Source organism: Parus major, chromosome Z (assembly GCF_001522545.3).
Source record: "Parus major isolate Abel chromosome Z, Parus_major1.1, whole genome shotgun sequence".
Lineage (NCBI taxonomy): Eukaryota > Metazoa > Chordata > Aves > Passeriformes > Paridae > Parus > Parus major.
In genome coordinates, this window is record NC_031799.1 from 12,037,595 (window position 1) to 12,050,027 (window position 12,433).

Sequence of the window (12,433 nt, forward strand, 5' to 3'; positions counted from 1 at the left end):
AAATTTCACCTCATTTAAGACTGCCCAGTGCTCCAACCTATCTAAATCCCTCTGCAAAGGCCTCTTGTCCCTCAAAAGAATCCACAGCACCTCCCAGTCTGGATCATCAGCAAATTTGCTACTGGTGCATTTACCTGCTGCATCCAGATGGTGGAAAAATACCCAGAACAGAACTGGCCCTGGAATGGAGCCCTGAGGAACACCACTGGTGTGACCAGTCACCAACCAGATGCTGCCCCATTCACTACAACCCTTTGGGTTCAGTCCCTCATCCAGTGCTTCACCCACCATACCTGAACCTGCTCTTTCCACAACTCCACAATTTGCCCAGAAGGATGCTGTGAAGGACAGCATCAAAAATCTTGCCAAGATTCAGCAAAACAACATCCACCACCTTCCCTCACCCAACAGACAGATGGATGACCTTATCATAGAAGGCTAACAACTTAGTTAAAGAAAACTTTCCCTTTGTAAAGCCATGCTAACTGTGCCTGATGACTGCACTGTTCTTCAAATACCTTTCAACAATACCCAGTATAATATTCCACACAATTATTCCAGGAACTGAAGTTAGACTAATAGGTCTGTATTTCTCTGGCTCTTCCCTTATGTGCTTCCTGCAAACTGGAACACACTGACTAGATTCCAATCAGCAGAGACTTCCCTAGACTCACAAGACTTTTCGTAGATAAGAGATGGGTCCTGATACAACATCTGCTAGCTCCCTCAGTGCTGGTGGGCTAGTACTGATGAGGTTAGTCCCTCAGCCTGGTGGGAACCAGGCCCCATGACCTGGTAAAGATTCAGCTGATACAGATGGTCCCTTACAATGCTGGTGTCCACAAATGGAAAGCCAGTTTCCGCATTTGTGGACCTTTGGCTCAGGGAACCAGACAGCCCAAGGTCTATCGATATTGCTAAAGACTGAGGTAAAAGTAACTCCCCAAGTTAGCTCTCCCGCAGCCCTGGGTAGCAATTCTGCTGTGCTTTTTCTCATTACACGGGAAATTTTAAACTCAACCATGCCACGGTCACTGTGGCCTAGAGAAGCCCCCTCCATCACATCTCCTACAAGCCCTGCATTCACAAACAGCAAGCTGAGGAGGGCATCTTTCCTAGCTGGCTGAATACCTGTGAAAAGAAAGTATCTCCTACAGATTTTCACCTGCAAAGAATTTCCAAGGCTGCTTGTCATTGCACTGCAGTATTTGCAGTCAATGCCTGGAAGCTGAAATCTCCCACAGGAAGCCCATAAGAACAAGAGCTACTGATCCAGAAGTTTCTCCTAATTGTCTCTAGAATGACTCATCAGTACCAGCATTCTGGCTGAGCAATCAGTAGCAGACACCCACTACATCATTTCCTTTTTTTCCATCCCCTTAATCCTCACCTAGAGGTTCTCAACCACATCACCACTAACTGCAAGGCTGTATTATCAAACCTGTTCCTCATATAGAGTGACACATTCATTTGTCCATCCCACCTGAAAATCCTGTAGCCCTCCATTCCAGTACTCCAATTATGGGACTCAATCCACCAAGTCTTAATAGAATGAATTCTATTAAAGCTCTAAAACTAATTACATAAAAGCTCTGAAATGAATTATGTTAAAACTCTGTGAGCCAAGCAACACATCCAGTTCACCCTGTGTGTATTTCTCATATCACGCTGATGTACTGCTCCAGGAGCAGAATAAACTGAAATCCTGTCAGTACTCCTTTCCCTCATACATTTCAGGTTACTCCTGATCAGCTTGTGCCGCAAAACACGTTTTCCCAAATTTACCTTTGGTTGCTCCGACGAACATAGTTATCCCCATCAACAGGTTTGCGATATGTTGTAAGTGCTTCATTAAGTTGTTCTTCAATCAATTCAACATATTTTAAGTTATATTCCTGTGAGAAGACAGATGAGGGTTGACACAGTACATTTAGTGGTTTATGGTGTTATAGCATGAGCCTTTACAAGGAAGAAATAATGGAAAATAAATTGAAAAACTAAAAATCCTTATGAAAGGCTGAATTTTTTTATGATCTGAAGGTAGGACTCAAGAAAATTAATGCACTTCACACATATAATGAGTTTGCAGAGTCAACAATTGATTTCATAATTATTTCAGGGAATTTGTTAAAAAAAGAAAGAAAGAAATACTTCACATCTGACAAACTCAAATCATTTCAATAGATCATCATGGATTTCAGTACTCCTTGACAAGTGACACTTAAACTACTAAAAAAGTTGCCAACAGAGACCAAACTCTTATAATGAATTACAAAACCAAAGTAACATATGAAGAGTTTTATTCAAGTTATGACAATAATGAATTTTTCTTAGTAATCTTGTGTTCCTCTTCCTAACAGCATCAGCCAATTCTGTCTTCATGAGCTCCAGGTTTAACGTTAATTAACAACAACCAGAGGTATCTTGAAAAGTAGCATTCCTTTCCACACTTCACTAGATAATGACCTTCCACAACAACCTATTTTAGAAAGTTACTACACTCCTGAAATATTTGCTAAAATACCAAAATTATATAAGCATCTTGGTAAATCAAAAGCATACATGTATAGAGAAGCTATAGGAACTGTAAAGCTCCGTCAACCTTTTCCAGCAAAAACGTTATGTCACTGATGTAATAAATGTATTTGCATAAGCTTTACAAGTACATAAAAATGCAATTATTTAAAAGAATCTCTGTTCTAAATCTGCATATTTATACCATTCCTCCTAATATCTAGCTAACATCTTCTTAGCATTACCTTTTGCCACTTTTCCATCTGTTTTGTTACATAACCTCTTTCATTTAGATATGAAAACCCCTTTGGGATGGACAGAAATCTGTAAGAAAACAAACAGTTCACATTCAAATTTCAACAATTAAAACAACAATTACAACAAATCCCAGAACCTGAATAAAAAGAACACTTATTTGTTTCCACAGTGTGAAATCAAATAGCATATTCAATATTTACCTTAGGAGCAGAAGCAAGCCCTTGTCTCCAAGATGAGAAAGAGCTGGTTTCATTTGGATAAGGGCATGAAGATTGGCCTAAAATAATTAAGAGCACAAGGAGTATTTGAGCACTATGTAAAATATATCTGAAAACTGCAATAACTACAAAACTCTGCCTGCAATGAAGCAGCAAGTGTTACAAAAGAAGTAACAAATTCCATCTTCATCCTAATATTATCAATTTTATGTATCTTGTCACTAAATATAAATTACTTCACAAGAAGTATAATGAACAAAAGAAGTTGCAATCCATATCTAAATACAGGAATAATCCAGAAGTCTATGTTTTCTTTTAAGTAATAGTGCAATAGTTTCATCAAAGGGGTCTTACAAATTATTTTAAGTCCATCATTGACAATTGAAACAGGAAACCCATCAGTAGCTTCTTGCATATTCATACTTTGCTACTAGGGAAAGGGGTGGGCAAGAGCTTAAGAGCAGCATACCAAAAAGAGGTTAAAAAGAGAAGGGGTGCTCACCTTGTCTTCACACGCCTCATCTAGAATATCAAGTGCCTCAGAAGAAATAGTTTTATTTTTATCATGTAACTGGGTCACCAGTAACTCAATCCCCCAGTTGCTGAAGAACTCTACATTAGCTCTCAGCAACACTCTTAAGTGTTTTGTTGCATACAACCTGCAGCTCTGCAAAGTAAGGAAAATGTTTTCTTGAATAAAAGAAAAATTACTAACACAAATAATGATTTACAACTCCTAAAAATACCTTTCAACCACTTTTATTTATCAAAACTTACTATTTTGCAGCAAGCAACTGTGAAACAAACCTTATCTATTAAAATTTCCATTTATTAGAGAGTTGTTTCTATCTTAGCACATGGGAACACTGAATATAAGATCACAAGTAAATCTGCCATTGTAAGTATCCAATCCTATATCTTTTTAAACTGTATTATTATATCTTCTTTTATGAGATACAATAATTATATTTTATATTTATATCTTATATCTTAATTTATTATTACTGTTACATCTTTTGAAGTGAATTTAGAAGCCAATTAAAAAAATTATAGTCAGTAGGCAGTTTCATCTTTCAATGAGTCATTCCTTCAACCATCTTCATACTTTCATACTCCATTCTTTATCCTAAGAAACATCCTCAGTTTATGTCCTCCTCTTCCAAAACAGACATTTAAAGCTAGTACCTACATTTCTCTCTCTTGTATCTACTCTAGAACATATTCTGTTGATGACAGAAACTACTTCACTTGAAGCCAGGAACATTCTTTCCTAGTTATATTTCAACTTCTTGTCACCTATCTCCCTGACATCAGTGCCTGCTTGTCTAACAATGTTACCTTGAAAGTCAAGAGTTTCCTCTCCCAAATCCATGTAACCATATTTTTTTATTCTAGTCACCTTTTTTGATTCAGAAGAACAAATCCCAATGCCTATGTCTGAGCTAACCCCTCATTCCAGCAGCTACAGCATCTACTTAGTTCCAACATACTGATTAATCTAAATCATTATTAAAACAGTCTCTACTCCTAGAAGGCTAACATAAGATTAGTGCTGCTACAAATACAGGTTTCTGTTTATGACAATGCCTTCAGAATTGATTTAAGATGCCACTGACCTAAACAATAACATACATATCAGATAATACATGAGAGAAAGCTCTTTTTGAAGAATTTAATTTCTTGAGCACAAATACAATACAGGGTATGAAATTCACAACATATTCAAAAGCTACACTTGTAGGAGTTTCATTTCTCTGAATACAAAAATGAGAATCCTTAACAGCTTAAAAATAAAGTCATACACCTTGAATAATAAAAGAAATGTGTAGAGGGCAATAACAAAGGAACATAAATTGAATTGAACTTACATCAGTAGCTGCTGTCAGGATTTTAGAAAGGATGACTCTTGCCAATCCATCTCTGCTATAATCCAGACTAGAAACAGTCAATTTTAGCAAGTGATCTTGGTTCTTCAAAGAACAAAGATTAAGAAGACTGGAGGCATGGAAGGGGAGGAAGAAGAAAACAAAATTAGGATCTGAACCCACTTGAACCATCAGTAATTTAAACTGAAGTACTTTGAATTATACTTATATTACTGTAAGTGTGGAATACACAGTACGTTCTTGTATAAAATGGAGTAACTTTAAATTGCTATAACTGTAAAATCAAATAGGGATTAAATACTGCAAGAGAAAAACCCCAAACCAACACCTTTCATAAATGCTCTGTAAAAATTCTGTCAGCATAATTGGTGATTTATAAGTATAAAAATTAATGCTCATTAAGCCCTGTGAACAATTGTTCATTCTACAACACTGTATATAAAGCTTGCCATTAAGTTAGTCCTATTAACTGTCTAGATTTTATTGTATATCAAGTGTTCTGAAGCCTGTAAAAAGCTTGTTTTCTAAAAATCAACAAAATCACAACAAAAGATAAAAAGGAGTACATTAAAATATTTGTATTTTTACTTGAGGATTGGTTTCTGTTGATAAACTAGTACTAGTCACTAGTAAATTTCTTCCCAAAGGAAGCTATGTTGATTTGTACCTGAACAAAATTTCGAGCTTCAGAACTTCACTCAAATATACTGGAGTGAAGTTTTAAGTGCAGCATATATCAACATTTCACAAATAGTATGGCACCTACCATTTTTTCATGGTTTGTGTGTTTTGAGTTTTGTTTGTTTCTCTATTTCCCCACACTTTTCAGTATACTATAATCCTTGATACTTACTGATACTCATCTCTATCACACAGGAGTAGATACGAAAAAGTAAGCTGTCTATGCCATAACTACTCCTGTCTGCTTCGTAATGATTACAAGATCTTAGAAAAAAACATGGGGACCTAAACCTGTAGCTACACCAAAATAACCTTAGAGTTTTCAGCTTTTCAAATGGTGGCCCTCACACAGTTTAAAATTTGCATAACTAATTGTACACTGAAAGCACAATTCATACCAAATAAAAGTACTCACCACTGAAACACATTACATTTCTCAAGCATTTTCACTCCATGAGGGTGACAAGATAAAGTACCAAAAAACAGGAAGTAGTGCTGGCTTAGGGTATTTAGTAACCCATTATTCTGAAGACTACGTTCAGGTTTCATGCCTGATGAAGAGTTGAGCCAGAGTACAATATCTTTAACCAATTCCTCCAGGTAACCTTGTCCATCCTAGCAAAATAAAGAGGAATAGCATCTGTAAGTAACAGAAATGTGCCTCTTCTTTACTGAAACTCATTACTTTAAATTTCTTAAGATGTACAAGCACAACACAGACACAAAACAGAAACACAGGCTGGGAAACAATTCAGAAAAAGTTTCAAGGCTAATAAAAGGAGCAAAGCATGAAGACATCTTAAGTCCCATTCTCTTTCCATGAAAAAGGCGAAGTATTATTCACTGACATTTTCCTCTGACCTGGGGCATAGGAGTCTTTAGCATAAAAGAATGAGTTAGAAAAGGAAGGTTATACACAGCAAAATTAATAAAAGCAATTCCTTCAAACTCTTAGCTGCATTTAACAAAGCTGTATTTAATAAAACTTCTGCATAAATATAGTCATCTTCCTCAATATTTCACCCTGTATTTCTTAATTACACTGGTGATTTTAGATATAACACCCAAAATCTCAGAAGTCTTAATAAAAATTAAGGTTTTTCCAGGTGGCATTAGCAAGACTACTTGTTATACTTCCAGTCTTGTAGCTGAAAATTTCTTACCTCCTCTGATTCAAGAAGAAATTCAGTAAACTGACAACCCACAACAGTGAGCTGCTTCGCCTTGGCATAGTCCAGATCCAGGTTAGCATAAAGTTTACTGCTAGGCTTGTAAAAATACAGCAATCTCCTTACAAACCTAGAGAAAGTAAAATAGAATTGGCTATTTTTCAGTATGTCAAGGATAGTCTCACAATACAAAATGATGATAGTAGAAAAAATGGGTTATACTTAACTTGGTTTCTTGGCAGTTAGTCTTAAAAATTTATCAAAATAGTATCAGGTAACAGCAGTGACTCCATCCAGACACAATTTCAAAGATGCTGCTGTACTGTGTCTTATAAAGGATTTTCTATAGCATGACTAAACACAAGCAAAGGAACTTAAAATCTCTATGTTCTCAGAAGCTATAGCTTCCTTCTCATTCTCATAATTTATTCTGCTGTATTTTATCCTGTGGCAAGTTTCAAGGACGGTATTATCTAGAGTAACAAACGGCTTAAAAAAGAAACTTGTGACCTGAGTTGTCTTCAGCTATTATAGTTACTGCTACTGGGAAAATCACATTTTTGTGTTCTGACAGGAAAAAGACTCATTTATTCAGCAACACTGTTTCCAAACACCTCACTTAACCGGTCAACTTTCTGACGCATAACACAGTGACTGCTAACACACTCACAGACTTTTTAAAAACACAGTAAGAATGTAGCTTGAGTTATGCATCACAAGATTAAGTCTTCAGCAAAGAACCTCCTCTCAAAAATTCTTCAAAAAATAAACATACATTTGTGCTTTAAAATAACACAAAATATTCCATTAGAAGATAGATATGTCAGGCATTAAGAAAACAATTACAGAACTGCACTTGTATTTGAAAAAGTCCACTACCACTAACTCCAAACACAGAATGCATGACAAAGGAAACCAGAGTTTTGTCAAGTAAAATGTATTTTATTCTGGGTTACTAGCAATAAATACATATTGACATACAAATTTATACTTGTATGTATCTATGTGTATATTTAAGCATGTATGTGTGTATATCAACATTCATACGTTCAATTTTGGGGCTCCTCACTATGGGAAAGACACTGAACTGCTGGAGTGATTCCAGAGAATGGCAACAGAACTGAGGAAGGGTCTGGAGCACAAGTCCAATGAGGAGCAGCTGAGGGAACTGAGGGTATTTAGCCTGGAGAAAAGGAGGCTCAAGGAGACCTTAGTGCTCTTTATAACCTTCCTTACAAGATGTTGTACCCAGGTGGGGGTGGTCTTTCTCCAAGGTGATAAGTGACAGAATGAAAGAAAAGGGCCTCTAGTTGCTCCAAAGGAAGTTTTCATAGGATATTAAGAGAAACTTCTGGACTAAAAGAGTGGTCAGGCATTTGAGCTGCCCAGGGAATTGCTGGAGTCACCTCTTCCAGAGATATTTAAACGACATACAGACATGGGACTTGGAAACATGCTTTAGCAGTGAACAGTTGGACTCAATGATCTTTGAGATCTTCATGATTCTGTGATCCTGTGTGTTTATATACACTGAATTAACTGTATCTCTATGAAATTAAGAAATCTTTAAAAAAATATCTGGAATTTCACTTTAACAGCTGTAAGATCATCATAACAACACTAACATTAAAATAGATCAATTTATGGAAGGAGAAATAAATGTAATTTACACTTGAAAAACAAAGTGATGGAAAATTTTGTATCATTAGCAGTAAAACTAGAGAGATTTGGGGCTTAGTTCCTTGTAATAAACAGGAACAACTGCATTTTAAAACCATTAAGATCCCAATTCTGCAGAAAGGATCAGTGAACTATAGAAGCCTCACACCAATTCAATTCTAGATTTTCCCAGTTTATTGAGAATTAAATTATTTAGGCCCTGACCAACACTTGAGTACAGCACAAAATCGTGGAACAGGAACACTGTCCCACATAGGTAGGTTGAGGAGTGTGTGTTGGTGTCACAGTCAGAACTGCAGACACTGCTTTAGGGAAGCAATATTATAAACTACCAGATCTGGAAAATAATCCTTTATCTCAAAGTACACTGGCAATTAAAGTTTCAGGAAAACCAAGAAAAAATACTAATGTAAAATTCAGTTATGGTTATGATAACAATGGGACTACTGCCTATACTGTAAATACTTCATAAAAGTAGCCTGACTACTTCCTGGTAGAAATTTAAAACATAGCTACATGAGCCTTTCAGCATATATTCTATCTTTAGGGTTTCCCCCCAGTTCAGGAAGCAGCTTTTCATGCCCAGAAATACAGACCTGTTCTTCAAAATAACGTAATCTATTTCTGAAACACATGCTAAAAGGCTCATCCAAGAACAAATTAGCAACACTATGACCACACAGGCACAAAAAAAATAAAAATCTCTGACAACAGACATGCAAGGAACCAGAGCTGTACTGGAGGTTTTTTATTTGGTTGGTTGATTTTTTTTTCCCAAATGACACATGCTTCTCTTGCCAGTAACAGCAACTAGAAATAATTTCCTCTTGGTTTTTGATGAAAGTTGTAGTCAAAAACTTGTGCAACTATAGAACTAACTCTGTAATTCCAAATTCTGACATTAAACCTTACTCTTTGAAATACTAAGCAGTAACATTTCCAAGGTTTTAAAGTAAATTTAGCATTTGCAAAGGTGGTATGATTCCTAAGGGACTAAATATATAAAGTAAACCATAGAAAAGAAGCTTAAACACTCGTTTATTGAACTCAAATATTGCAACTTAATTATCCAAATTTACACCTTAACTTCTTATCTATAGATTAAGTTTTTAAAATGTGATACATCTAGGGAATATTTTATTGCAGTAGTAAAAAACAGTCTTCCAAATGTCTTTCTTCAAAGAAAGTTTACGTAATTTTTACATACCTGTGCAACTGTTCATCTTTGTAGTTCCTCAGGTTTATATTTGGCCACTAGAAAAAACAGTGAATACAGCATATGAAACTTGTACATCAGTCCTTAATTAGTCAGTAAAATTCACTTATTTCTATCAGTTGTATTTACCTAATAATTAAAAAGTTTTCTTGCACTAATTTTACATCTTAAAAAAGACATTATTTTATTGAAAAGCCCACACTGCCTGCTGCAAGAATTGCTCAGGTTTTTTTTCTAGAGGACAGGGAATGTTGGTCACATGCTACATGTACAAGAAATGAAAACAAAAAACTATGAGAAGCTGATGAAAAATAAGCAATTTTGCTTAGTTTCTTTTCTGCAAATAACAAAAAATTTGATATGCATTACAGGGAAATAATTTTTGACTTCTGCTTTTAATATTCATCAGATTTGGTTTGAAAGTAATCATTATTCTGTTACAGATCACTTAAATGCTGCTTATCAAAATGGTATTGAAACTCAAAAAAATTAAACTTCGTTGATACTTTGTAAGATATATTAAGAAGGACCACATGAAAAGTAATACTCTCTTCAGGATCTATTCTTCCTTCCCACTATATTTTCCTGTTTTTAAAGCCATCTGTTGTCTCTGTGGCTTCAGATTTCTTTATGTTGCTACCAGTGAGTATCTTCCTGTCATGAATAGAAAAGTGTATCAAACTTTCTTCTTTCCTATCTATGTGACACAGTTCTACATTTCCAGTTGGTATTCCAGTATTTAGATACACACTGCACTAGTTAATGATTAGTAAAATTGACTACACCAATTAACAGTGCCAGATACAGATGAGGCTGACACTTCTGCTGCTCTTTTAGCAGCTTAGACAGCAAGCTGAGTAAGTGAAAAAAGGCAGTAAAGCACCACCTGAGATGCACACAATGAGGTGGTTAGAGAGCTGATGCTCCACACATAAAAGGCTGCAACAGACAAGGGGGAGGTGAGCAGCCACATGAGATAACAAATTTCAGACACTGGAATCCAGATCCTGGTCATTTAGAGGACTAAAGACAACCACTGTGGTAAGATTATCTCAGTTTATGCTGGTGTTACACAGGAACAGAAATGGTTAGAAGTAAGCCAGAAAAAACACACACACTTCTCATTTAGAAAGAAGTCCCCAGTTTTCAGACTTTAGGAACTCTTTGACAGGACACTACAAAGTACATTGTTGGGGAGGTCTGAGAGGGCAGAGAAACTGGCTGTTTGACAAAAATTTCAGTTTAAGAAAACCCAAAGAGGTCAATTACATAAGGCTTCCACTGTCAAAATACTATACAGACTAATTAACTGTGGGATTCTGAAAAACAGTTTTCTGATAATATCTTTAATATTGAATCAAAGATAAAAGTATCTACAACTAATAGTTATCTAGTAACCCAGAAAATCTTATGATGGCAGTAAAAAAGTCTGTAAACAGTGAAATCTGGTGGAGCAAAGCTACTGTCATATACATATTCAGGTCTTTATACCAGACAGATTCTTGCTCTTTCAACTTTATCGGTCCCTGAAAAAAAGGCACAGAAATATTTAGTTTCTTTACTTTTTCTCAAAAAAAACAACATAGTTTTGATTATGACTGTCACCATTAATCCTTTTTTGTACTTTCACCATCTTTGTAACAACACAGTAAAGAAGACAGTAAAAGAATGCTACTCAGCTAAAGGATTACTTTGATGCACAGAATAACATCTTGGAGCAATTTTGGTTCGAAGACTATATTAAGTACTCAAAGTTTTTTAGTCAAGCAAAGTATAATTTCTGCTTACTAAAAGAGGCAGTGTATTAAAATCTGTGCATTAAATATATTTAATGTATTTAAATATATTTAAAACAACACCCCTCACCCCATTGGGTATTTCCTTTATGACGTAAAGAGAAATTAATTCTGTAATAAAATCGATACTAAAGAACTATTTGCATTAGTTCAAAACATTCAGCAAAGTTTTCATACATGGTTCAGTCTAAGCATCTGAATTTTGATCTAGAAGCCTCTTACTATAACCTTCAGCTCACATCATTTTAAAAAAACCTGCTAGGAATCTGAACATAGTAGGATCCCTCTGAAGTCTGAAGTATTAGCAGCTTTAAAGACAATATACCTAGTTCTATGAAGTTGATTTCTATAAAAACAAAGACATATAACATTTAATAAGTGTTTCTTAGGAAAACTGTGAATTTAACTATTGTACGTTTTTGAATATAGTTTACGGGTTTTATATAAAGAGACTAAAGGAGCACTGACTAAACCCAGGAGATTCTAATTTCCTGAAATAAAACAAATTATTAGATGTACTCTGGAACTAATATTAGAAAGTCAAATCTTATATATGATACAGACTATTTCCCCAAATCATTTGTTCAACACATTATCATGGCTTTTGTAAGCTCACCTTCAGTATAGTCCCTATTAGATTCCAATTCCAGTCAAGATTCTCTTTGTGATTGAGAACTTGGCTGTCTCGAAGATTCATGATGAGTGCTTCTTCTGTATCCTGGAATAGACATGAAAAATTACAACAGGTTTCCCTGCATCAACTTTTTCAGTCTTGCCACATGAAGTACTTACTGCTCATGTAAAAATCATCAAAAGGGCTGTGTTTCACAGTAACGTGCATTTGAAGGTAAATTGTATGGTTACAGTACTGCATTAAGAACCTAAGAGATCACAACTGGTCACAAAAAAAATTAAAAGTTATTGGAATTTCATTCCTCCATTTCTAGAAATGCAATTTAGTATCCACAAGTCCCCACAAGACAAATGAGATAAAAAAATTACTACAAAGAATCAC

General features: G+C 35.4%; 1 protein-coding gene across 2 annotated transcripts in view; it reads right to left on the reverse strand.

Moving 5' to 3' along the window:
• RICTOR (RPTOR independent companion of MTOR complex 2) overlaps window positions 1–12,433 on the reverse strand; it is a 75,778-nt gene that overhangs the window by 20,280 nt on the left and 43,065 nt on the right. For both annotated transcript variants that reach the window (XM_015653041.3, XM_033520500.1), the window contains 9 exons: window positions 12,035–12,136; window positions 9,614–9,660; window positions 6,721–6,856; window positions 5,973–6,172; window positions 4,859–4,985; window positions 3,493–3,657; window positions 2,973–3,049; window positions 2,760–2,838; window positions 1,786–1,895 (listed from right to left, as the gene is read on the reverse strand). In XM_015653041.3, coding sequence (XP_015508527.1) covers window positions 1,786–1,895; window positions 2,760–2,838; window positions 2,973–3,049; window positions 3,493–3,657; window positions 4,859–4,985; window positions 5,973–6,172; window positions 6,721–6,856; window positions 9,614–9,660; window positions 12,035–12,136 — 1,043 coding nt within the window. The remainder of the gene's footprint in view (window positions 1–1,785; window positions 1,896–2,759; window positions 2,839–2,972; window positions 3,050–3,492; window positions 3,658–4,858; window positions 4,986–5,972; window positions 6,173–6,720; window positions 6,857–9,613; window positions 9,661–12,034; window positions 12,137–12,433) is intronic.